Source organism: Festucalex cinctus, chromosome 14 (assembly GCF_051991245.1).
Source record: "Festucalex cinctus isolate MCC-2025b chromosome 14, RoL_Fcin_1.0, whole genome shotgun sequence".
Lineage (NCBI taxonomy): Eukaryota > Metazoa > Chordata > Actinopteri > Syngnathiformes > Syngnathidae > Festucalex > Festucalex cinctus.
In genome coordinates, this window is record NC_135424.1 from 12,263,505 (window position 1) to 12,289,014 (window position 25,510).

The 25,510-nt window shown below is 39.1% G+C and overlaps 5 protein-coding genes across 7 annotated transcripts in view; 3 read left to right on the forward strand and 2 right to left on the reverse strand.

Moving 5' to 3' along the window:
- tm9sf3 (transmembrane 9 superfamily member 3) lies at positions 1–10,654 on the forward strand. Its single transcript, XM_077495952.1, has 15 exons — positions 1–333; positions 1,618–1,813; positions 2,168–2,290; positions 3,954–4,114; positions 4,244–4,321; positions 5,436–5,567; positions 5,645–5,811; positions 5,894–5,988; positions 6,061–6,191; positions 7,584–7,723; positions 7,852–7,920; positions 8,000–8,146; positions 8,234–8,317; positions 8,397–8,473; positions 9,121–10,654. Exons 1-15 carry the CDS (start codon positions 241–243, stop codon positions 9,186–9,188), a joined length of 1,761 nt encoding a protein of 586 aa, XP_077352078.1. The 5' UTR covers positions 1–240; the 3' UTR covers positions 9,189–10,654.
- prdx3 (peroxiredoxin 3) lies at positions 10,075–14,602 on the reverse strand. Its single transcript, XM_077495958.1, has 7 exons — positions 14,438–14,602; positions 13,349–13,439; positions 13,080–13,221; positions 12,697–12,832; positions 12,334–12,437; positions 12,061–12,226; positions 10,075–11,299 (listed from the first exon to the last, which is right to left on the reverse strand). Exons 1-7 carry the CDS (start codon positions 14,471–14,473, stop codon positions 11,249–11,251), a joined length of 726 nt encoding a protein of 241 aa, XP_077352084.1. The 5' UTR covers positions 14,474–14,602; the 3' UTR covers positions 10,075–11,248.
- sfxn4 (sideroflexin 4) lies at positions 14,360–20,327 on the forward strand. 2 transcript variants are annotated; one of them, XM_077495957.1, is made up of 15 exons: positions 14,360–15,029; positions 15,103–15,168; positions 15,242–15,298; positions 15,382–15,408; positions 15,583–15,637; positions 15,987–16,012; positions 16,099–16,152; positions 16,233–16,295; positions 16,426–16,494; positions 16,767–16,857; positions 17,090–17,205; positions 17,284–17,369; positions 17,444–17,558; positions 17,630–17,750; positions 19,191–20,327. In XM_077495957.1, exons 1-14 carry the CDS (start codon positions 14,991–14,993, stop codon positions 17,705–17,707), a joined length of 942 nt encoding a protein of 313 aa, XP_077352083.1. In that variant the 5' UTR covers positions 14,360–14,990; the 3' UTR covers positions 17,708–17,750; positions 19,191–20,327. The 2 variants fall into 2 exon arrangements, with proteins under 2 accessions (XP_077352083.1, XP_077352082.1); XM_077495956.1 differs by lacking the exon at positions 19,191–20,327 and having other exon boundaries at positions 14,361–15,029; positions 17,630–17,876.
- On the reverse strand, positions 17,781–21,884 carry dennd10 (DENN domain containing 10). 2 transcript variants are annotated; one of them, XM_077495954.1, is made up of 11 exons: positions 21,752–21,884; positions 21,031–21,101; positions 20,803–20,857; positions 20,375–20,571; positions 20,227–20,306; positions 19,989–20,137; positions 19,713–19,824; positions 19,519–19,619; positions 19,334–19,441; positions 19,150–19,244; positions 17,781–19,066 (listed from the first exon to the last, which is right to left on the reverse strand). In XM_077495954.1, the coding sequence occupies exons 3-11, from the start codon at positions 20,846–20,848 to the stop codon at positions 18,899–18,901; spliced, it is 1,056 nt and encodes a 351-aa protein (XP_077352080.1). In that variant the 5' UTR covers positions 20,849–20,857; positions 21,031–21,101; positions 21,752–21,884; the 3' UTR covers positions 17,781–18,898. The 2 variants fall into 2 exon arrangements, with proteins under 2 accessions (XP_077352080.1, XP_077352079.1); XM_077495953.1 differs by lacking the exon at positions 21,752–21,884 and having other exon boundaries at positions 21,031–21,248.
- The window catches only part of eif3s10 (eukaryotic translation initiation factor 3, subunit 10 (theta)), an 8,699-nt gene continuing 4,923 nt past the window's right edge, over positions 21,735–25,510 (forward strand). The window contains exons 1-11 of the mRNA XM_077495951.1: positions 21,735–21,914; positions 22,436–22,626; positions 22,698–22,834; positions 22,912–23,075; positions 23,622–23,821; positions 23,988–24,196; positions 24,286–24,457; positions 24,602–24,706; positions 24,845–24,943; positions 25,035–25,151; positions 25,269–25,454. Coding sequence (XP_077352077.1) covers positions 21,866–21,914; positions 22,436–22,626; positions 22,698–22,834; positions 22,912–23,075; positions 23,622–23,821; positions 23,988–24,196; positions 24,286–24,457; positions 24,602–24,706; positions 24,845–24,943; positions 25,035–25,151; positions 25,269–25,454 — 1,629 coding nt within the window. The 5' untranslated portion in view covers positions 21,735–21,865. The remainder of the gene's footprint in view (positions 21,915–22,435; positions 22,627–22,697; positions 22,835–22,911; positions 23,076–23,621; positions 23,822–23,987; positions 24,197–24,285; positions 24,458–24,601; positions 24,707–24,844; positions 24,944–25,034; positions 25,152–25,268; positions 25,455–25,510) is intronic.

Consider the following 25,510-nt stretch of genomic DNA (forward strand, 5'->3'; position numbering starts at 1 on the left):
GCCACTGTTTCCTTATCCATCGTTTCATTCACCGCTACCCAGCGTGATTGGATGAACCGTATCACGTGGCGCACTCCAACCAATCGGAAGTGCTATGGATGTATAATCGTGAAACACTTACGCCATATGCGTAGAAGAAGAGCGTCCCAAAAATCGCCTCAGTCATACAACCAGGAAGAAGGTGGGATAGCACCGCAAAGCTAACTCCCCCGATCTTTCTGCACACTTTCACCGAAAAGAATGGGATCATCCAGGTGGAGGGTGGCAGCGGCGGCGTTCCTCACTCTACTTGGCTTCTTAATACCTGTCGAAGCAGATGAACATGAACACACAGTAAGGCCGATTGAAAAGGGGATTCCTGTGAAATAATGGACGTTTGTGCTGTGTGCAACATGCTAACGTTTTGCTTAGCCTTGAAGTACAACTGCACTCGGATCGCCGAGATGAGTGTCACTCGTCGTGTTATTTATCGTTGAATAGTTGGCTGAGGGAAACGACAACGAGCCTCACCATTAGCTGGCTAACCCGTCAACGCTCATCGGCCTAAGTGCTTATGGCCAAACGTTTGCCTGCTGGTTTGTTAGCACGGATCTCGTAGCTCCTCAAGCTATTTGGGAGCACCGGCCGGCGGAAGCGGTGCACAAGTTTGACTAGCGAACAATCACGCATCAGATCGTGTCACAGAAAGCGTCTTAATATACCTTGTACTAAAATTATTTACAGTATCTTATACGGAATCCGTTAAAGACAAAGTCGCCTTCGTCTGTGCTAATATGTGTGGACACTAGTGACAGGCCTCACACTAGTCGGTTGGACGATTTTCACTTATCACATGCATACCTGCAGATTAGATATGTCAATTAAACCACTGAACAGGAATGTGTTGTCAATTAGTTTAATACTTGTACATTTGGCATGGCTACGATACTTTTCCACATGTTGCGTAGGGTCAAAAATTAATAAATCCGGATACATGGAAATTAGGTCAATGACCAATCAATGTGTTGATGTCATCATCAGAATCTCTCGGACGTTTTAAAGACGTATCACAATAATGAGACTGATTTGGGTATGTCACCTGCACTGCACTGCCTTGTTAAGTGTGTGTGTGTGGGGGGGTAATAAGTAGTTTAAATAGCCTAAATAGAAATTCGTGCTGCCTTTATTGTTCACAATAATTTATTTGATCTAAACTAGTCAGTTAATCATAATTGTGTATTACATTTTGCATGAGTCCCTGAAATTGCAGTTAACCCTGTCATTATAGCTGGGGTAAATGCACCCTTACGAATCATTTTGATGATTTCTGTGACTTTATTATCAGTATTGTTTTAAGTGAACCCTAAAACAGTGATAAGTCACATATGAGATATTTCCATATATGGTCCATAGTTGCCATCGTATTATATGTTTAGTTGAAAGTTGTCAATCTTAACATGCTCAGGTTTTGCTCTTTGCATTATGTTGTCTGCAGGTAAAAAAAAAAAAAAAAATGTATGTGAGGGTTTTACCAATATGCATTTGTAACAGCAGGACAGGAAATGGGAAGTTATCTAATGGTGACATTGACATAAGTGATGACATGATGTCATACTAAGACCTTGTTTTCCCTTTCAGTACACAGATAAAGAGGAGGTAGTATTATGGATGAACACAGTGGGGCCTTACCACAATCGACAGGAGACGTACAAGTATTTCTCTTTACCCTTTTGTGCGGGCACAAAGAAAACCATCAGTCATTACCATGAAACACTTGGAGAAGCTCTACAGGGAGTGGAGCTGGAATTCAGCGGCCTTGACATCAAGTTCAAAGGTATTTAACTGTATTTCATCTGAGAATTTGAGTCTTGTTATGTATTTTGCTACACTAGCCTCCGTAATCCATGGTAGACGGCAACGCTATAATATGTCAGCGTAACCAAACATGACATTGTGTTGCTACCGGTCAATTTTATCACATTTCAGATTTGATCAGCTGGCTGGCTGCTGCAATCCAAAACAAAACTTTAAACACCCTAAGAGTTAATAAGAGTTTGACATACAAGTGGTTTAAAACTGTACAGAGGTTCTCTGAAGTTGGACCAGGACCATTTTGTCATTATGACGGCTTCTCAAAGTACAGTTTTAATATAACCCTCAAAATTCTGCATTTTCTCCTCCTCTGTAGATGAAGTCATGCAGACAACGTATTGTGAAATTGAACTGGACAAAGCCAAACGGGATTCTTTTGTGTATGCGATAAAGAATCACTACTGGTACCAAATGTACATCGATGATCTACCCATTTGGGGTAAGTGAAAGTGAAATTGATGAATTATTGAATATGCATAACTAGGCCTGTGACAGAAACAAGTTTTGCCGAATGATAAATTGCCCCAGAAAATACTGCGATAAAGAATAATATTGTGGTTTTCATATCTTTTTTTTTTTTTTATAACTAATATAATGATATAATAATGCAATTTCTCCCTCTTAAAAACAAACTTTTCTTTGTTGAGGATATTTAAAATTGGAATTATAAAAGGGAAAAATAAACACTATTATCCAAAATAATCAAAATTACCAAAAACAATTTTTGCAGAGTTTAAAAAAAAAAAACACAGAAAACTAAAAAAGGATAGTCTGTAAACAATTGCACTTATATATATATATATATATATATATATATATATATATATATATATATATATATATATATATCCATTTCTCAATATCATCATTAGTTAGTGACATTTAGTGTAAACAATGAATCCATTCTTGTATACAGTTAATGGTTTTTATATGAGTGCCACACCTTTTGCTGCTCAAACAAAAGTGCAGTATTAATGTAATTATGTTGCTCGAGAAGGTAATGGGTGGAGTGCATGCACAATTGGTTGTGTTGTCTGTGTGTGTGTATATACAGTGAGCGAAGCCGCCATAAATGAATATGGATTTTGACCTCCCTAGATATGTCTCTACAATGAAGTAGTACGATCAAGCTTTCAATTGAAAAAGCTCAACTTGTCGCCGCTTTCGAACTTCACCGGAACTTCGCTCCAATAGTTTGAGCCACTACCATTACAGTTCAATTAAAAGGATATGGACACAAGTTCACTGGTCACAAAGTAATTCTCAAATGTTGCAGATGTAGTTTGTTGCAACTTTCAGCTTGCCGTAGCTGCCGGCCATGTAAACAAAATGTTTCCACATCTCACTCAGTGCCTCTTCTATCACAATAATTAGCGGAAAAGCACAAAAATTTGTCTCCATTTCTTTATCCCTCTGACCAATCCACTGTCTGGTGGGAGATGCTTTCTGGAGGTCGCCGCCCACTAGCTTGAGGCTGCAGATACGCATACGGCTGCTTCCTGAAGCCTGTCACTCCTGAAATTCCAGTAGTAAAAAAAACCTGAAGCAATAATGCCTTCCTCACAAAGGTCATTGTTTACAGAACAAGCAACAAACTACTATCCGTCAACCCTTCGAAACGTTTCCTCTCCCGAAAAGGTACAAGGTCAGGATAAATGTCTCTTCCTTTGGGCAACTCTCGGCTTTATTAAGAGTTCAAACCATCATTACACCACAAACTATGATCCCAAAACAGTCGGGAATACGCTCATTGCATTTAAAATGCTAATAACAATCTGTAGACAGTATTTGCAGCAGTAGACAGTTTAAAAAAATAAAATAAAATAAAAAACAGCAATTGATGGGGTTCTCCCCAGAGGAGCCTGGAGTGGAAATACAAATTTAAAAAAAACTAAGCAGTAAATGTGCCTGAGCACTGTAAAATTAAGTGTGGCATTGTCTGGCAAATGCTGCACATTGAGTTGCCTTGTGTAATGTGTATGACGTGTACTATATAAATAAAGCTGCCTTGCCCTAGCCTAAAGTAAACCGACCGTGTCAAAAATGACCCGAGTGTTTGACTGATTATTTCTAATACAAGATTAAGTTCCTTTTCTTTCCAGGTATTGTTGGTGAGGCAGACGAGAATGGAGAAGATCACTACCTTTGGACATACAAGAAACTGGAGATTGGCTTTAATGGCAACAGAATTGTTGATGTAAATCTTACTAGTGAAGGCAAAGTTCGACTAGTGCCCAACACAAAGATTGCAATGTCTTACTCTGTGAGTAACGTATGCTATAATTAATCTTTATTTTGTTGCTGGCCCTCTTGGTTTTGTTAGCATGATTTTGTTGTACACACATGTGACAAACAATACGTTTAAGTGTCCCTAAATGCATGAACTGTACAGGTGAAATGGAAGAAATCGGATGTGAAGTTTGAGGACAGATTTGACAAGTACCTCGACCCATCCTTCTTCCAGCACAGGGTGAGTGAGTTTGAACGTCTGCTTGAGTTCATGTCAAAATAAACAAACATACCACTGCCATGATGTGACTGACCACGTGTCTAAACACTCAATAGAAAAATCAATAGGAATCATGAAATCAATCGGCAACCATTTTACCCTAGAAAAGGTATTTAAAAAAACAAAAAAACAAACAAACTGTTTTTGGTAACATTTTTGATTTCTTTGTGCAGTAAAATTAATTTATTTTTGTTGTAATTGTCCCTCTCAGGTGTTGGATGGGTTGTTTGTACCGATCCACGTGATATTTTGAAGTCCCTGGTCTTAAATGATGCAGATATCCAATTACTAGCATTTTTGCTAACAGCTGCATTAAAAAAAATAAATAAATAAAAAATTGGCTTTGCAATTGTATGTTAAAGTTGTCACACTTTGGCAAACTGTTAAGTGTATTGGTGTCAACATTTTTAAATGTGTAAACATTTTCTTGTTTTGTACCAAAAAAAAATGAATGATCGTGCTACTGCACAATCCACAAGCTGCACTCCAACTTCAAGTTTTTGCCAACATAAATAAATAATGTTATAAATTCTGTTTGGTCCAAAAGGAACGTGCATAATTATAGTGTTTCTATTATTATTTTTTTTTTAAATTGATCTTAATATTTTTAAATGCTTTTCTTGTTTTGCACCAAAAAAATAATTGTTTGAATAATTGTGATTTCAATTATTGCCAAAATAATAGGTATTATTGTTATTATTATTGTTGTATTATTATTATTCTGTATTATTATTATTATTTATTATTAAGTTAAGTTATGTCATTTACTTAAGGAGAAGTGGTGGGAGTAAATAAGTTTTACTTCTTCTCACTCCTTTTCGAATATACGATTGTTTCTTTTCTATTGTATGTCATTGTTTCTTTGATTTTTTATTTTTCTTGATTATTGTCATTTTATTTATGTATTAAGATAATGTTGATATTCGAAATAAAACATTGCAGGATCAGGATTATTATTATCATTATATATTTTGTTTATAATTGAGCAACCCTATGCCACAGGTTTTTTTTTTTTTTTGTGATCATTTTAAATACAACTTTGAATGATTAACCTCTTCTATTTTCCTCTTCTCAGATACACTGGTTCTCTATCTTTAACTCCTTCATGATGGTGATATTCTTGGTGGGTCTGGTGTCCATGATTTTGATGAGAACCCTCAGGAAGGATTATGCCAGATACAGCAAAGAGGAGGAGATGGACGACATGGTAAGCTCGCAAATAATTGAATGGCAATCACTCGCGCTTTTAAATGAGTTTATACGATACTGCGTTTCCTCCAATAGGACCGAGACCTGGGAGATGAATACGGCTGGAAGCAGGTGCATGGGGATGTATTCCGGCCCTCGAGCCATCCGCTGATTTTCTCCTCACTTATTGGTTCTGGCTGCCAGATCTTCTCTGTATCTCTCATTGTCATTATCGTGGCAATGGTTGAGGATCTGTATACAGAGTAAGTCAGTACTGTAAAGTGCACAGTGCAGTTCCATGAAAACAATCACGGACTTAACAGACTTGTGCAATTTGCTCGGCAGGAGAGGATCGATGCTGAGCACAGCCATTTTTGTGTATGCTGCCACTTCGCCTGTTAATGGCTACTTTGGTGGAAGCTTGTATGCAAAACAAGGAGGTAAATAGACCTTGGCATTTGCATGTCGGAGATTGGATTCTAATTTGTTTTTCGATTTCTTGACTAATACAGGAAGAAGATGGATCAAGCAAATGTTCATCGGGGCCTTTATGATCCCAGCGATGGTGTGCGGAACGGCCTTCTTCATCAACTTCATTGCAATCTACTATCACGCCTCCAGAGCGATCCCGTTTGGTACCATGGTGGGTTTACACAGACATGCAAACCACATCGTGTGGGAAACGTCGTGGTCAACAACTAGCAATTTTTACGTGCAAAGCTTAAAACAGAATTGTACGAAAACTGTGGATCTTTGTTGTGCTTCTTTTGTAATGCTACTACCCCATAATGCAATGTTTGACAAGCTTTATTGAGCCAAGCACATATTTATTTAAATTACCAAAATCTCACGGTGCACCACCAAAGTGTGACAAAATCACACAAAAATTATGATCTTGTTTCAATGTACTCTCAAATCTAAAATGGAGAGGATTATAAAAAGGGGAAATAATACTATGATGTGGATGGGATTGTGATAGGGTAGAGCGGTATGGTAAAAATGGGCGTGTTCAAGTTAAAGGATGCTGACATTCCCTTTGGACTTGTTAGCTGTGGTATGTAATTATAGAAACAGAATTGTAGTGCAAGCTACTTGGAGGAGTTACGGGAAAAAAAAAAAAAAAAACACCGGAAGAGTCTTGCTCTACGTTTACCGCTTACTGTTGCTTATTCACGTAGGGCCATTCGCCATCTTACAGGTGTCTGCCCGGTGGTAATGAATTAATTAAAGCTCTTATTTAACGATTTTGGCGCAGATTGTTTTGTTACACACGAGACATGTAGGGATGTTAATTTTCTCCCTTTTCAGTCTAAAGAGACCACAAATACCCCAAGAAGTATCTATCTATGCCTCCTGGCAACTTCCAGGTGCCGCAATGCTTTTTAAAAAGATTAAAATAACTTCAATGCATGTATTTTTGCATTGACCAATTTTTGTGGTCAACCCAACCGACTTTTTATTCCCAGCCCTAATCTCGTATGCACATAACCATGAAACATTAGTTACATAAACCTGTTTCCAACCCTTTTAACTCATTCAATCCCCAAAAATGTGTAAAAATGCTTTTAATATTTTCTCCTTCTCTCCCAAAAACTGGTTGACATGGCTTTGATGTAGGTTTTGACAAGCCAAGAGGTGGCTTTAAAAAAAAAAAAAAAAAGGCCAGCAGGTGGCAGCAGAGTATAAGAGATCAGCCAGGGCAATGTTGCAACAAGCTCTTTTTGTCAGTTTTTCACCATAATATTGAATATTGATGAACAGAAACAGATACAAATATATTTTTCTTCCTGGTGAAAGAAGACACTCTAATACTGCTTTTGCTAGGTTCCATGTTTTTTATAGCAATAGAGCACAATATTCTGTAGATCTTGCAAAATCAGTCAAAATCCAGTAAAACAGCTAGGAGTGATGTGGGTTGCTTAAGTGAAAATGGCTGCCAGTGAATGAGTTAAAAAGCCATGGCACCCATTTTACTGTTGCAGTATTAGTGTTGTTCGTCACGTCACGTTAAACTTGTGTCCCTGTCCATATGCAGGTTGCTGTGTGTTGCATCTGCTTTTTCGTCATCCTGCCGCTAAACCTGGTGGGAACAATTTTGGGGAGGAATCTTTCCGGCCAGCCAAACTTCCCATGCAGGGTGAATGCTGTGCCGAGGCCCATCCCAGAAAAGAAATGGTAGGTGTGCTTGGAGCAATGTCCTTTTAGTTTTTATTAATATTTGCGATGACTGTTGCCCAAAGGAAATAAGTATCTTCTTTTTGACTTCACATTAAGACGTATGATTTTTTTTTTTTTTTGCTCAGGTTCATGGAGCCAGCCGTCATCGTGTGTCTCGGCGGAATCCTTCCGTTTGGTTCCATCTTTATTGAAATGTAAGTCGACATCTCGAGAGAGGTGATCACATTTGAAGCTCATTTTCATTGCACAATTGGACTTTTCCTCCCTCATCAGGTATTTCATCTTCACATCGTTCTGGGCCTATAAAATCTATTATGTCTACGGCTTCATGATGCTTGTGCTGGTTATCCTTTGCATTGTGACGGTGTGCGTCACCATCGTGTGTACGTACTTCCTGCTCAATGCCGAGGACTACAGATGGTGAGCAGCGTCTCTTGCCTCAGAATGCAATTTCAAAAGAAAATAAGTTCTAATTTGATTTCAGAATATGACATTTCTCCTTTCCAGGCAATGGACAAGCTTCCTGTCAGCGGCATCCACTGCAGTTTATGTTTACATGTACTCTTTTTACTACTATTTCTTCAAAACCAAGTGAGTTTGTTTGGTAGATTTTTATTTATTTATTTTTCATTTGCACAAACTGATGGTTTTGTTCTCTGGCGTATTTCAGGATGTATGGGCTCTTCCAGACATCCTTCTACTTCGGTTACATGGCTGTGTTCAGCACTGCTCTTGGAATCATGTGTGGTCAGTCATTCTTGGTGTTCTTTAAAAGAAAAGTCAACCCAAAAGTTTTCTTTATGTTCTATGCAATATTGAGTTTGGGGGAGCGGACATTTTGCAACTTTTTCTCGACTGAAAACGACATCGCAGTTAGGTAATGACCAATCACAGCTCAGCTTCTGAATGTCACATGACCAAACAGGTGTGCCACGATTGGTTGTTGTCTGAGGCTCCAGCAACTGTGATGTCATTTTCACTTGACAAAAAAAAAAAAAAAAAGTGTCAAAATGTCCGCCACCTAATATGGATAAAAATGGGTGGATTTTGCTGCTTAATTCAGATTACACAAATGCAGTATTCATCAGAATGGGTATATACAACATATTAATGTGAAGAAACGTTTTGGGTTGACTTCCCTTTTAAAAAAAAAAAAAAAAAAAAAGTGTTAATGAATGCAATTTTTAATAGACATGCACAGAACACTAATGCAATTATGTAGTAAAATAAACATTCTGAACATTTTAACTTTTCTTTAAAAAATAAAATATTAATAATCATCACACAACCCTGACAGTAGCATTGACGTAAACCAGCATTTTGTCAGGAATAAGTGCAACTTTGCAAGTATGAAATCCCAGGGAATTTGACTGGAATCTGTGTGTGTGCTTCAGGTGCAGTCGGATACATGGGAACAAGTGCCTTTGTGAGGAAGATATACACAAATGTGAAAATAGACTAAAGCATCACGGCAAGGTGACTCATGGTCACGGAATCGCCTGCGTGTATCCTGGAAGACGGCCGGCATACGACATCCTTTATTAGTTTTCTTTCTTGCAAAGAGATTGTGAGAATCTCACTTTGTACAATGTAGTTTTCCATTTTCTGAATGATTTTCAACGCTGCAACATGAAGTGATCAGATGCAAAGCTGCAGATGAGGCATCAAAGAAAAAGAAAAAAATTTCTGTTTTTATCAGTTGCTTTCATACAAATATTGGGGGCAAATGTTTAAGGCTTACGTGGCTTCTCTTCCAAACCAGTCCCACCTGAGACCAGACTTACATACATGTTTATGGAGACTTACATACATGTTTATGGATGGAATAGTGCAGCTCTCTTCAGTGAAGAGGCCTAAGTATATTGAAAGCCTTTATTTGTTCTATTGTGTCAGAATAACAGAGTTGGCTTTGCGCCCGTATTCTGACTTGATTTCTATTTTGTATTCTTGAAGTCAACTCACAGTAACGTTAGTGCATAGTGCAAGTACTTTGTTCCCATTCACTTCCACTGCAAAAAAAAAAAAAGATGCTGTCACTTGAGTCATTCCCCATTTTGGCGGCTCTTAATTTCCCTGTTACGGTGATCCATCCGGTTACAATGTTCGAGTCATGCTGTAGTTGACTGTGGAGACGAATGAGGGACAGATCCGCAGTCGGGGTACAGGAACAGACTTTTAAATGGATGTGATGCTTTCCCCCAGGTTTAGTCTTGTTTTCTTAATGTTTGGGTTTGAATTACGTCTACATGTAAAGATAATATATGTATGAGGGGAGTGTATATAACCTTAATGTACCTTTAGATGTAGATCCCAAATGTATTTTCGTTGTACAGATTTACAATAGGGTGTTTTTTTTTTTTCTTCGTTTTTTTTAATGAATCAGCTCAAAACAAAAGGTATGTTGCGTTTGGTGCTTGGGGCGGGGCTGGTGGCGCTGTTTCATCTTGCCTGAAATTGCATGAGGTTTTCACCAAAACAGACTGATCAAATTGTTTCACTGGTAGAATCAGCTTCACAATGGCAAATGCATTGTGGAGGCAGGCTGGTCTGCTTATGCTCACATCATGATTTTGTATTATTTAAAGCTTTAAAAAGGCTCTGCATTTGGTAAACATTTCCCTTGCACACCATCTTTGTTGCCTAACATACACGCCAAGTGTGAATGTGCAAAGGAATGAGCTTTGTTTTCACATACTGTACAAAGAAAAAGTACACTTAGATGTCTTCATAACCACACAGAGTGCTGCAGTCTTTCAAAGTCTTCATTTACCCCTACATATTGTGTATATACAGTATGTTCCCTATTTGTCAGTTCTTTCCCACTTAAGTTGATTTTGGCACCTCATGTTGTGTACCAATGTCTGCTGAGACATTTTCATCCTGCATATTGTTGTAAAAAGAGGAAATAAAACATGTTTATGTACAGGGGTTATGAGCTTATGCCTGTTATCTTAATGTGAATGATCTGAACTTCTATTGGAGGGGGAAAACAATCATGAAAGTACCAAAATTCATAGTTCGTTCCAGACATGCACACATTGAAAGGCCATCCCTCCGTCCACTAGGAGGCAGTGTCTCCAAAAGTGATATCTGCTATGAAAGCCATAATATTTAAACTACTGGTTTTCTCTCCCACGCACAACACAATTTAGTGGGATTTTACTGCAAAGTACATCCATTTTGTGAAGGGTAAAGTTTTGTTTTAAACAGCTGGATAAGAGGATGGCGTAAGCACACCATGGCGTCCTGTGCATGACAGTTTGCTGCATTCTCTTTGGTTGTGGGAGTATCGTCTCTGTCGGGAATAGAGGCAAAACGGTATTGATGACAAGGGGGAAATAAAACCTTTATGTACAGGGGTTGTGATCTTCTGCCTGTTCTTATTTTCATGCGAATGATCTACACTTCTATTGGACAAAAAAAAGTAAATATTTTACTATATTTCCACATGGTTGAGCTTTTATTAGCAGAACTGTCCATGTTACAGTGCATAAAACAAACGGTAGATCATGGACTTCACATTCAGTTGACTTTCTCAAAGTACTCTTTAGATCCTTCAGGGGTTGGCTTGATCTGAAATCAAAGGATAAACAATATTTTACTTTCAAATGCAGTTTCTCTACAAAAAAAAAAAGAAGAATTTCCAGACTACAAATCACAGATAAAAGGCTGCAACAGATTTTTTTTTTTTTTTTTTTTTTTTAAGACAAATGTCACAGTTCCAGAAAGGCCATCCCTCCTCCATACACTAGGAGGCAGTGCTGCTGTCTCCATCAAACTGCAACAGCAATCTCCCGTCAGGAAAAAAATTACGGTCGCATTTTGTTTGCCCAATTTTATTTTTGCCTTGAGACGTAACACCTGCTACACCACTGCAGCAAATGAGGGAGAAGTAGAAAAACAACTTCCGGATCATGGCAAAGCAACTTGATAACATTTTTAAAACTGATTTTAAAAAGAACTACAAGAAACCTGACCTTATAAATATTCTTGTTTTTCTTGCTATTACATTGTTGAACATTGTGGAATTTATAAAAAAAAAAAAAAAAAAAAAGCTTGGGAGGAGGGGGTCTCGTGTTTCAATTAAGGTCAAAATTAAAATATTGGTTAATCTTCTATTTGGGGTTCATATTTTTATATCCGACTGCACTGCAGAGGAGTTCAGCCTCACCTGTCAAGAACCTCACCACACGTCACTGTTCAAACAGAATACAAGTCTCCATGTAAACCATAACATATTCACTACAGGGTTCAAAGCGTCACAAAACAGTAGCGGCTTGTAGTCCGGAAATTATGGCCGTGATTTTGTGCAGGCTGGAATGTTGTCCACTCACTGTTGGCGACTTGGGGGTCCAGCTTGCTGGACACACCTCACCATGGGTCTCCACAAACTGGAAAGCCCTCACAAGGCGAAGGGTCTCTTCAACAGAACGACCCACTGGAAGGTCGTTTACGCTCATGTGCTTCACCACACCATTTGGATCGATGATGAACAGACCCCTAAAAGGAAAGTCACACGTATACTTGACATTCCGTTAAAAAATGCATTCTTCGGTGAAGTTTACTGAATTTATGAAACAATTCAGAGTAAAAATTCAGCCCTGTACCTCAGTGCAATTCCTGGTTCCTCCAGTAGCACACCGTAGTCTCTGGAAATCTGCTTGTTGAGGTCGGCGAGCAGAGGAATATGAATGCTGCCCAAGCCTCCAGCCTGCCAGATATTAACATAAACACTATCATTGCAATGGACTACAACACTGACACATCGCGAGTTAATTATCACACTCAACATACAGTGCAGTGAAAAAGTATTTGCTAATTTCAGATTCTTTTTGTGTGTATGTATTTGTCACAAATGTTTCAGATTACTCATTCATGCTTATAACACAACATAAATGTCATCCAGCTGTAAACAATAGTTTGTGTTGGTAACCGAACTTAATTGTACATTTTTCCACAAGGGTGCATACCTTGCGAGGAGTGTTGGTCCACGCCAGGTGCGTGAAGTGAGAGTCCACAGACACACCCACCACCTCGCAGTTGATGTCGTGGAACTCACTAGCCTTATCGCTGAACGAGATGATCTCTGTTGGGCATACGAAGGTGCTGCAATAAAGCAAACACAAATACAGTACAGCATTTTATAGGATTGTACATAATTGATCATTCAGGTTTTAGGTATACAAATTCAAGCACTTTCACTAACAGCTTTTCAGCAACCTTGTTTTCCTGTATTAATTCATCCTCAGATAAATGTCATGACCTAAGACTGGTTGGTCGTCAGAATAGAATGGCCAAGTAAGTAAAAGCATGGGATGCTCTGAAGTTTGACAGAGGTAGCGCCAGTACTCACAAATCCAGTGGGTAGAAGAAGAGGACCAAGTATTTGCCCTTGAAGTCAGCTAGGCTCATCTCCTTGAATTCGCCATTGTGGACCGCTGTGGCTTTAAAAGCAGGCGCCGGTTGAGTGACTGCTGGGATCCATCTGCATGAGCCTGAGAGAATGAACAAATTACCTACTAAACGCAGTGTGAACGTGGTACTTTGCGCTGAACCTGTGCAAAATCTCATTATTCAGATGAGTGGTCTCAGCAGAAATCGGCCGGTGACTTTAATACATACTGGTGGAGAAACAGGCCCTCTGAAGTGCAGAAGCAGACACGATTCGTTCGACTGCAGCGCCTCCTTGCCGACGTGCTGCTGCAGCTCTTGCCTGGAAAATGGCAGCCATGATTTTTAGTTAAAATGACATCGACACCCCTGAGTTTTTTTTTTTGTTTGTTTTTTTTTTTCCCCCTACCTCAACCTCAGCCAAGGTTTTGAGATTGTAATATGAAAGTTGCAGCTGGTTAATGCTAGTGTGGACTGAATGAGTGGCAACAATGTGGAAATGCAGCAACATATAAAAAAATAACTATGAATTAGTTAATTTTTTGTTCAACAACTTTGTTCAAAATTTGCACTCGTGAGCTACCATATGAACTAAACTAGTTAATTTAAAATTTGTGAACTGAATTTTGAACTAGTTTGCATAAAAAATGAACTTTCCCAACACTATTTTACAGTAAACTTCAACTGTGAAAAATGCACTTGAAGAAATCATGCTTTGCCTCTTTTATAGAGAAAAGCAAGAGTGAGAACAGGTGCGGATGCAAAGTATAGTACTTTGAAAGGTACATTTTGATGTGAGTTTTAAATACATTTAGATTTGTTCAAAAGTTTCAAGAGGAATATTATCACGCGCAATAATAATAATAATAATAATAATAATAATAATATGAAGATGGCAACTTACGTAAAAAAAAAAAAAGAAAATAAAAAAGGGATGACTATGTTGATGGTCAAGTGTTGCGTATATGCCAAACACCTACGCACGCGCCATTATTTTCAGTTTCGTAACCAATTCGTCCTGGAGTACATAACACAGCGACTGTTCAGTATTTTATATGTGCACGTGTATGACACCGACAGCTAAAACGACAGTGAATATTTTGAGATGAATACCTAAATGTACGATACACTTAAATCGCGAAGAGGTCACAGGTTGCTCTGCAGGTTCAACGTACGTCAGTGTGCGACACGCCGCATGTCAGCACAACCTAAAAGGGATTGTCACGCTTTCTTCAAACGCATCTCTCGTGACATTATTAACGTGTAAAATGAACGCAAACACACAGCGTGATATAATTTTGTGTAAAGTTGTAAACTCACAGACGTCCTGAGAAGTCTTCCAATGTTGGCTGCCATTTTGATGATGTCAGAAGAGGGCGGTTGGTCTAGGCATATGTTGGACTATTAATATGTCTCGTATTTCCTAATTATATACAACTGTATTCAGTTTTCGCTTGTAAGTACTAATTTTGTCAATGCTGTATATCGGCACAAAAAGTGTCATTAAAAAAAGGAAACAAAATCGATAAAAGATGCCTTCAGGTGCTCACTGAATGCGAATATGACGTTGAAAACATGCAGCTGTATATCTTTCAACTTGAGTTGAATATATAGAGCAGAATACACGTATGCGTATAATGTGACACTTTGTGTTCAATATGTTCAATGGTATACTGTACATAATCTTATCGTTAACATGGGATACATTGAGTTCTCAACTTTCCGACCGTCCCTGAACAAATAACACGTGACTGGACACGGAAGACGTTCCTACTTGACCTCAACATGTCAGATACTTGTGTTTGAATGTGAGAATTGAAATGGGGAAACCTCGTCTACTGAGTTTACAATAAATAATTATATTACTGGTGGAATGGATACCAATCTGTTGTACTGGAAGAGTCACGGGGAGGTAAATTAGCAAGTGGAGCTTCTTCAGTATATGTATTATGGGATTTATTAGCATGCATTATTTTTCATTTCAGTCTGTATTTAGCCGTTTAAAGATATGGGTGAATCTTTTGGATCCATCCTTTCTGTTCACATCAGACGTAAGTATCAGGAACAGTAAAACAATACTGGACAGTGACACTGGTGGTGAACAGATTATTCTGCTCCACTCAGGCAGAAATCCAAGAATCCAACACCCAACTAAGAAATGGAGAAAAATTCAGCCAAAAGGTCAGATGCGATGCTCAGTGATTGCTTGTCTTTATTAGACCATAACATAGTACCAATATTTCTGTTACTCTTCCTGCAAGTAGGATGAACGCGCATGGAACATATCCCTTGTAAGTAATGCAGGCGACACAGGCCTGTTTCAACTGCAAAAAAAAAAAGAAGAAAAGTTTTTGGCCTGATAGCATAATTTTGGATTTTTCATTCAATCAAATCCAAATAATTGACACTGACAGTCTTAAAACGAAGTTAAAATACATGTTTTGATGATCAACTTGTCTTAACAGTCATCCATCCATGCTGATTCTGGTGCTGTGCTTCCACTAGTTTTCCGCCCTCCAGGTATAGTACGTTTACAAATATATGAACATAGAACTGGTTGATATTGTGCTGAGATTTAACTGTACAATTGTGGATAAGTTAGCAGAATTTAGTTGCCCGTGTAAATAAATACTGTTGAGATTCCAGACACATTTGGCCATTTTATAATTTTACCTTTATACCACAACTACGAAATTTGAAATAAAACTTTGTAATTTAAGTGTAGAAATTCAGCTTCATTTTAATTAAAAAGCATCACATAAATGTGGAATGTATTTGCCATTTATAAACATATTAAATTTATGCAGTACTACCTCCCATTCCTGAGCCTCAGAAGTAATAACACCCTCACCTATCTCATTTTTTCCAGCATTTTTGCCATGTGCAGCTCCTTTGGTATGTCCGCCCTTCAGTCAGAACATGTAATAGCCTGGCACTTGTTGGAGGTATATTAAAAAGAAAAAAAAAATGTCTATTTTCAGGTGGTTGGGAGCTTTTTGCCACACAGAAATGTCAAACCAGCCTTGGTCTGGCAGGTATATGTGACTATATTAAAACTATCTTTTCTAAACTTTGTTGCTTATGTTATTTATATAAATGAAACGCTTCTGTGCAGTTTTTACTACAGAGTTACACTGCCGGTTTCAACTTTGCAAACAGAAATTGCTCCTCAGAGCAGGTAATGTACCTTTTGTAATAACTAATGAGGTGCAATATACTAAAGAACGTGACCGCATATGACCTCCGCTTTGACAGTTGCAATCAATTTACTCATGAATGAGGAGTTGCCACTTTGTTCTTATCTGCAGGGTAAGACGCTGTCTCCGAAGCAGCTCCTGTTGATAGCAGGGACAGTCTCATATACAACATGTGCAGGGGTATGTACAGCAGTTTATTGTGCTACATCACTTGTAGATATTTAGTGTACCTGTAAAAGTTACAACCACAACATTGGGTGTACGTGCACAATTTAATAAGATGCAATTCAACGTGCAAGGCATTTTTCACAACGCTGTCATGAAGCATAAACCTGTCGATATGCTGCTGTACGATTCGAATCTACAGCCACAATTAAGCTTTTGAATAAATTGCCTGACCATGTGAATCAAAATTCAGCATAATTATAACTAAATGTACTTTTTGGTTTCAGGCCCTTCCTCAAATTATTGTGAACCGACTGGGTATAAGAAGCCTATTCATCCAAAATTTCTTCAGGTTTTTCGTACCAGTCCCACTCTCAGGTTTGTCGGCTCTTAATATAAAATAAATAAATATTGTTAGAGAATAAGCTATTGCTAATGCTTTAGATTTTTTTATTTTAACCTTGCAGGGACTGACCACTAGTATCAATATGTGAGAGAATTATTATTTTTTTTGAAACTGACCCAATTTAGACATAGGAAGTTTCTGTCTAACAGTGACGATAATATGATGGTGATATATTTCAGAGCGTAACATATCTTGTCCCGCCAGCTGCTCTCGCTTTCTTCAACTTGTTTACGGTCAGAGGGGAGGAATGCCAAACTGGTATCCAAGTGTTCGATTCCAATGGGAATTCTGTCGGCATATCTAAGGCAGCAGCAGAAAAGGTAATAGAGGATTAAATATCAACGCAACATGATGTTGCATGTTGGTTGACCACACTTTTGCATTGGTTTGTTTTTCAGGCTGTGAGGGAAACCGCATTGTCAAGAGCAGTTCTCTTTGGCACAACTGCTGCTGTTCCTAACCTCCTGGCTTCAGTCTTACAGAGGTCAGCTGACTCTTAATATGAATCATCCAATTGAAATCGTTGGGGAACTACCGTAAGCACGTTTTCTCCTGCAGAACTCGACTTTTCCAGAATGCTCTTGTGGTCGCTCCCATCCGAAACGGTTTAGCATTCGTCGTTCTCGGCCTGATGATCCCACTTTCATTCAGTCTCTACCCTCAACTGGGGACGGTAAGATTCTGGGCATCTTCTCAACTGAATTTGTTGACATGAGCTCAGCTGACACTGACCTTTCTTTCCAGATAAGGAAGGAAAATGTTGACAAAGACCTACAGGCCAAGGTAGCCGAAGAGCAGTTATTCTACCACCGAGGACTTTGAGCAACGTTTAAATACAGCTGAACCTCGAAGGCTCAGACCAAATGTAAAATGAAGAAACACCACATTGTTTTTTTTTTTTACAATACATTTATTAATACAGCATGAATATTCTTGGCATCAGTTGACGCTAAATACACATCTGTTCATAAAAATACATTTAACTCTCCAATGCGTTACATCATGAATTTTATGCACTGCACTATGTAATGAAATACTGAGGCACTTAACCATCATTCTGGCAAATGTACCCCACAACACAACTACTTATTAATAACAAAAAATAAAAATGATAGAACCTGTAAACAAAGTATCTCTAAGCATGGAACAATCTGTTAACTAGGTCACTTGAAATGAAACATGTTGAACAAATCTGAAATGATGGGCAAATCAATTCACCAGGAAAAAAATACTTGGTTTAAAATGGTTTTTATAATTGTCATCACTATGGCAACCAACCCTTTTTTTCCCCTCCAAAAGGTTATGTGAAAAATTGACTGGCATACTATACCCCATTTTATAGCAAGTGCCTCTGCACCATTTCTCATCCCTCCTCACAAAAAAAAAAAAAAAAAAAAAAGACAAAATAATTTTCAAGGAAAAACTATTTATCCCATTACAGCATTTCCCCTAAAATTGCATGAAATTAATTTTCCATTATTTTAATTTCCAGTTTCTCGTTCGCATGCACATACCTAACAAAAGCCTACTAGCTCCCTCAAAACCATTTTTAAAAAGATGTCTAAAGAATTCTTTAATTATTTCGATGATGAGTTTGAGATAGACATGTTAAAAAAAAAAAAGTTTTATTTTGTAGAAAGGAATTCATTCTCCTTTATAGCAAATATTACCTGGGTTATTTGGTGGGAACTACTGGATTACTACACCGAGTTTTCCCTCTGGGAATGACTTAAACAGCATGTAACAATGAGGCACAGTGAGAGTTTTGTAAGACATAAAAACAAAGCCGCATGAGCAGATACAAAGTCATTTCTTGGTTTGTATTAGGGCTGGGAAATTTGAGGTCAGTAAGAAAACTTTTAGATTCATACTACATAAAAAAAAAATGTAAATGTCACATTTGGCATAATTTTTATTGTCACAATCAGGATCTGTTTTAGTGACACATGTCGAACTGTCAACCTTTTGGATGGCATCTGGAGAAAGAGAGGGAGAGGAAAAAAAAAAAAAGTCTTACATCTGTAAAATCTGCTCAGCAGCAGCCAGATGAAACAGGAAGTTTTCCGTTGCTGGAGGGAAATGTTGCTGCTTTAAATGTTCCAGAGTAATTTTTGAGCCTTCACATTGTTCAGCCAAGGTCCCCAAATGAGCGAGAATCTGTTTGGTCTTCATAGAAATGTCCTGCAATTGACAATGTGGGTGTAACATTTAGAAATGGAGACAATTTTCCCTAACAGCTTCAAAAACAACAACACAACTCTCACCTTAATAACTTGACTATCTGACCTCTCTGTGTCTTCTGCAGACTGGACAATAAGATGGCCGACGTCCTTGTGCAACTTCCCCATCATCATAGCCTCTGTGTTGGAACACAATGTCATTTGTTGTCATTTCACACACCTTGTGGTCAAATCGCTCACAAGCACAGTAATGAAGAGTTTACAGCACCTTTGGCACTCTGCGACACAGTGATGATGCTGTCTGGGAGGTTCACGTACACATCAAACAGGTCTGATCTGTTGCTCACCTCTGGATCGACAAATCCTGCTATATATCCTGCAGGGGAAAAAAAAGCAAAGATTACAGATAAGCGGTATTGAAAATGGATGAATGAACGCAGAAAACTTTTTCACCTGTGCATTTACTGAGATGCTCCACTTCAGTATCAGTCAAGTGCACATATGGATGCAGAATAGACCAATCTTTCCTGTGCCACGCTAGAGCAGGAAGCACTCTCAAAGACAAGGATTAACAGTGTGAATGTGCACATCGAAAATGAGCACGGCCACCGCTAACATGCAAATATTAAATCAATTATTAAATTTACCTTGTGAATTCCAGCAAGGCTTCAATTCGAGGATGGTGGACAGCAATCCGCTTTTTCAGCATGACAGCAGTGTACAGGATAATGGTCTCCATGCCAAACTGAGACACCACATCTGATACAAAGCACATGTGCCGATTAATTGGTGTCTTAGCTATCTATATACACTAAACTAGGGGGAAAACAACTTTTTGTTTACCCAAGTCTTTACTGCGGGTTAAGTTCAAGCTGTCACCTTATCCCCTGAAATTAAGCAAAAGTCACCTTTTACATCTTTACCTTTAATTGATCCTGCCAGGAACGCCTTTCGGACATCGTAGTCCTTGGTTAAAAACGAGCCGTTCTCTTCACTCTGGCAAATGCCTTTTGTGAGGACAGCAATGTAGACCTCCATCATTTTCACTGGACTGCCATATTTGATGTACATCCTGAAACATAAACCAAACATTTATTAATTAAAGGTGACCCTCTCAAATTGTATAATGGTTCAACTCAATAACATTTTTGCACATCGTACCTGCACAGTATTCTATTGAGTGCAGCATATTTCTCAGGGTTGAAGTCTTTTGCTGTAACTACCACTGACAAATGAGTTACCTAGGAAGGGGAGAAAAATAACTTAAGAACAGAAACTGCTGTGCCATTTTTATGAGTGAGGCAGGTACCTTATTTAGAGACGTGGGTTCCTGTACTTCTAGTGTGCTGATGTAATACCAAGTGCGACAGAATTGGCCGAATACAAATGTGTGAAAATCTTCCTTGTTTTGTGTCAGACAGCACTTGCTGAGAAGGATTTGTCTAAATTCTGAGTCCACCGCGGGATAGCACCACACCCACAGAGTGTCCCCGTTCACATCTTTTTCTGGGGACAACATGAGACATTTTTAAATGGGTGGCTCTTCTCATTACACTTGGGCATAATGCGCAGCGCCAAGACAGAATCGGAGAATTCTGTTAATGGAGCAATTGGGTTCACACTGCTATCATGTGATTCTACACTACAGCACAAACTGTCTGCTTGAGTCGGTAATCGCTAAAAAATAAAAAAATAAAAAACACGAAGTACAACATTGGCGTGAGAAAGTTAACTTACCAATCAATCCAACACTTAACATAGATTGCGTTTCAGGTGCTGCCATATTCCATACCTGGAAAGTTAAAAGTAAATACATTGGTGGGCGACATAAAATCACATCAACATGTCACTGACGAGACAAGAACCCTAAAAACTATACAAATGTCAAAAGCTCGAAATGGATGCTGCACGGATGTGATAAGACCATAAACGCGATGGATTATTTTATTTCTCTTTCCGTTTTACCTGTCTGCTGTTACCACTTTTCTTCCCTCTGTGCGGATTTCTTCCTTCTTCCGGGTCAGGAGACTTGTGTGCTAGCAGAAAAGCCACATATAACCAATCACATTGTGGGCGTAAAAGATGCATTCAAGTCTAGGTATAAAATAAGGTTTTTAATACTCAATAAAGCATCGGCCTATCACCAGTTGTCAATAAGATGTATTTCCTCATAGATACACATTTCTTCAATAACAAAAGAAAATAATTAAATATTTCACGTTGTCTTCATTATAGTTATGTATCAAGATCTTTATAGGGCTGTTTCAATATGCGTGTCCTGGAACGCACCACAATCGATGTACAGTTACATACGGGAATTTTAGAGCCACCCAAAGTTGCCACATTTAGTGAAACCCCCTTTAGTAAGTGTTCATTCCGCACAACACGAATTTATAAGTTGTTTAAAAACGCTTTGTTATTAGAACTATTGAAATAGCCACACCGTCTGTAATATATAGCGTAAGTATAACTAAAAACAAAACTAATGTGCACTTAAAACGAAAACATTTAACAAAAATAGCTAACTCAAATTAATTAAAATTGCTAAATTACTGGAGGGTATAATGCATTTTTTCTAACGAAATCGAAGATCAAAATATTTTAAACCTGTGTGATAACTTTGATCTTAAATTCAATGTCCTTCAAGTGAACTGTTATCTGTCATGGGGGATGGCATCTGACGTACTTGGCAACCTCAGCAGGCAGTGCACGAGGTTCTTCCTTTCTCAGGCACAGCCGTCTCCGTATGGACTGGCGGATTCTTTCCAAATTCACATAAGTAGACAAGAGAGCCACCAAAATGCCGGCGTATTTTCAGCGTCCGGAGAATGCTCTGAAACGAGCGAATGGTAAGTAGAAGTAGTTTGTTGTTTACCCGTTAACTGACTGTTAGTCGCGAGTTTGAGCTGCCTCGTCACCAAAAGCGACGCTAATGCTAATGCTAATGCTAATGCTAATGCTAATGCTAATGCTAATGCTAGTGCTAGTGGCGGCTAGTAATTGGCGCTGAAGAAGTCAACGTATGAGCTCAGCCAGCTAACGAGCAAGGCCGCTCTCGTGGATTGAAACGAATCGAGCCCGGAGACCCTTTGAAGCTCGACAGTCGACGTGAATGACGCCTTGTCAATTTCATCCTCCGTCCATTCATGATCTGTATCGCTTATCCTCAGTTGCTAATGTCAATTGTCTTGTCTCCGTTTTTGCAAATGGTTGACGAGGTCTGCTAATGTGTCGCTGCATCAGGCCCAGCTGCGTACAAAGAAATGTTGCTATTTGACAAAAAGTGATGCACTCTACCGATTTGATTGAATGGTTACATTTCTTTCTTTTTGTGTGTGTGTGTGTGTGTGTGTGTGTGTGTAAAATACAGAATTTCTGGAAGTGGGCAAGAAACAACCTGCATTGGATGTTTTATACGATGTCATCAAGAGCAAGAAACATCGAACATGGCAGAAGATCCACGAGCCCATTATGCTCAAATACCTGGAGCTTTGCGTGGATCTTCGCAAGAGCCACCTGGCAAAGGAGGGGCTCTACCAGTACAAAAACATCTGTCAGCAGGTTAGGTTTATTGGTGTGTCCTCTTGTCTTGGATCATTATGGGTTAATATGTTTTTTGCTTGTACCATCAGGTGAACATCAAATCTCTCGAGGATGTGGTTAGGGCTTACTTGAAGCTGGCGGAGGACAAGACCGAAACGGCTAAAGAGGAGTCCCAACAGATGGTTCTGGACATTGAGGATCTGGACAACATCCAGACTCCAGAAAGGTGAGGTTGTGTCGGCTGATAAGTGGTTCTTAAATAGTTAAAAGCTTACTATTTTAGGCTCTGTTGTGTACCTTCAGTGTGCTCCTGAGTGCTGTGAGTGGAGAGGACACTCAAGATCGTACTGATCGTCTACTCCTCACTCCGTGGGTGAAATTTCTGTGGGAGTCTTACCGCCAGTGCCTGGATCTTCTCCGAAACAACTCAAAGGTGGAGCGCCTTTACCATGACATCGCCCAGCAAGGTACTGGTAACAAATTAGTAACGTGTTTAACTTTTCATGTTAGTATCAGTTAATGTGTTAAGTGGGGTTATAATTATTTCTGCTAATGGGGGAGTCTTTTAAAAAATATATATATTTACAATATGTTTGATGCGTCCCCACTAGTTTACATTAATTATTCTGTTTAATATTATGTTTGTGGAATACTGTATTAGCAGAAAAATCCACCCATTTCTGTCCATCTCAGGGGGCTGCCAATTTAATGACATCACGGCTCACCTGTCTTCTGGGTTTGCTAATGTGACGTTAGCAAGCTGATACCTTGGGCACTGTGATGTAATGTTGACAGCAAGTGGCAGTATAGGGCAAAATGGCAGCCCTCTGTCATGTTAAAAAAAATAAAATAAAAAAATCATATTCCCTAAACACAGTATTATTTATACTATGTTTTTCCATATGGGGGCACAACATTTTGTAAGAAGAATCATTTTGACTTAGGCAGGTCTGTTTCCAAGCTCAAACATTTAGAAGTAAACTCGTATGTCAATTTTGTTATGTCTTTTGCAGCATTCAAGTTTTGCCTTCAGTACACCCGAAAGGCAGAGTTTCGCAAGTTGTGTGACAACCTGCGAATGCATCTGGGTCAGATTCAGAGACACCACAACCAGAGTACTGCCATCAACCTGAACAATCCCGAAAGCCAGTCCATGCACCTGGAGACACGTCTGGTGCAGCTTGACAGTGCCATCAGTATGGAGCTCTGGCAGGTCTGTTTCTCATACAAGTTGCCTCCTATGAAACTTAAAAGGTGGAACACAATTTGTTGTGGTTCCTCTGAATGTTTAGAATTGCCCAAGTTTTTCTCCCACAGAAAATACGGGAAATAGAAATAATCTGTTTCAGAGTCAGTGTTTCCATCTTGTGCCTCTACAGGAAGCATTCAAGGCTGTTGAGGACATCCATGGCCTGTTTGCTCTGTCCAAGAAGCCACCCAAACCCCAGCTAATGGCCAACTATTACAACAAGGTGTCAACTGTGTTTTGGAAGTCTGGAAATGCTCTTTTCCATGCTTGCACCCTGCACCGCCTTTATCACCTTTCCAGAGAGATGCGAAAGAATCTCACACAAGAGGAGATGCAGAGGTATCTTAATTTATTCACTCTCAGATTTGTATAAGTTTTACTCTGATGAAGAACATTTCATTATAAATGCCTACTCACTCCACCTTCAGGATGTCTACCAGAGTCCTCCTGGCTACTCTTTCCATTCCCATCACCCCTGAGCGCACAGATATCGCTCGGCTGTTGGACATGGATGGTATCATTGTGGAGAAACACCGGCGGCTGGCAACCCTCCTGGGTCTGCAGGCTCCACCAACTCGCCAAAGTCTCATCAATGACATGGTATGGTCCATCTGTATGATGAATGACACATTCTCTGAAATGTTTTAGATGTTGTAGTAGTTTTTGATGATTGCTTAAGTCCAGAGTTAGACTTTCTTTTACAATATCTAATAATTGGTGAATGCCCCTTAATGTGCCTTCCAGGTGAGATTTAACTTGTTGCAGTATGTTGTACCTGAGGTGAAAGAACTTCACAATTGGCTCGAAGTCGACTTTCATCCTTTGAAGCTGAGTGGAAGAGTAACTAAGGTAAAAAGCATTTGAAGCAACAAACGTCCCACTGTAGATGTTTCTCGCCCACAAGTAAATTAGTATAAAATGCATACTGTATATTTTCTTTGGTAATTCCCTATTCCCACCCCAAAATCTGCACTGTTCTATTCCCAGGTGCTGAATTGGGTGAGAGACCAAGGTGAGAAGGAGTCTGACCTCCAGCACTATGTCCCTCACCTGCAAAGTAACACCATCTTGCGTCTGCTGCAACAAGTAATTCAAAATATATTTCTCTTGACATGCTTCAGTTTTACAAGCACACCTTTGCTGTTGTAGCTTAATATTTTGTGTCCATTGATATTAGGTCGCACAGATCTATCAGAGCATTGAGTTCAGCCGTTTGGCCTCCCTCGTTCCATTCGTGGATGCCTTCCAGCTGGAGCGCTCCATTGTTGATGCTGCCAGGCACTGTGATCTGCAGGTAAGGTCGTGATCATCACCCATCATGCATTCTCAAGATGTTAACTTGAATCCACTTGGTGTCTACACATGAAAAGGTATGGATTATCATCATCAAAATCTGTGTTCCCTTATGAAGGTTCGAATTGACCACACCTCTCAGACGTTGAGTTTTGGATCTGACCTTAACTACTCGACTAAGGAGGATGCTCCAGTTGGTCCCTTCTTGCAGAACATGCCATCTGAGCAAATAAGGAATCAGCTGACTGCTATGTCTGCATCTCTGGCCAAGGCCTTGCAGGTCATCAAACCTGCCTCCACACTGGTGAGCTCAGACTATTCTTTCATAGTCCCATGATACTTTATTTTATTCACTACAAA

Bases quoted from the DNA above. Each gene is read 5' to 3' on its own strand.
- tm9sf3 (XM_077495952.1), top strand. From the start codon at position 241: ATGGGATCATCCAGGTGGAGGGTGGCAGCGGCGGCGTTCCTCACTCTA. The intron at 4,115-4,243 runs GTGAGTAACGTA...TGAACTGTACAG, and splicing joins AGATTGCAATGTCTTACTCT to GTGAAATGGAAGAAATCGGA. The intron at 8,318-8,396 runs GTGAGTTTGTTT...GGCGTATTTCAG, and splicing joins TACTATTTCTTCAAAACCAA to GATGTATGGGCTCTTCCAGA.
- prdx3 (XM_077495958.1), bottom strand. From the start codon at position 14,473: ATGGCAGCCAACATTGGAAGACTTCTCAGGACGTCT. The intron at 12,833-13,079 runs GTGAGTACTGGC...GCTTTATTGCAG, and splicing joins TTCTTCTACCCACTGGATTT to CACCTTCGTATGCCCAACAG. The intron at 12,227-12,333 runs GTACAGGGCTGA...CTTTCCTTTTAG, and splicing joins GAACCAGGAATTGCACTGAG to GGGTCTGTTCATCATCGATC.
- sfxn4 (XM_077495957.1), top strand. From the start codon at position 14,991: ATGGATACCAATCTGTTGTACTGGAAGAGTCACGGGGAG. The intron at 15,169-15,241 runs GTAAGTATCAGG...TGCTCCACTCAG, and splicing joins CCTTTCTGTTCACATCAGAC to GCAGAAATCCAAGAATCCAA. The intron at 17,206-17,283 runs GTAATAGAGGAT...TTTGTTTTTCAG, and splicing joins CTAAGGCAGCAGCAGAAAAG to GCTGTGAGGGAAACCGCATT.
- dennd10 (XM_077495953.1), bottom strand. From the start codon at position 21,153: ATGCATCTTTTACGCCCACAATGTGATTGGTTATATGTGGCTTTTCTG. The intron at 20,138-20,226 runs GTACGATGTGCA...TTTATGTTTCAG, and splicing joins CTCAATAGAATACTGTGCAG to GATGTACATCAAATATGGCA. The intron at 19,620-19,712 runs GTAAATTTAATA...CTTGTCTTTGAG, and splicing joins GCCTTGCTGGAATTCACAAG to AGTGCTTCCTGCTCTAGCGT.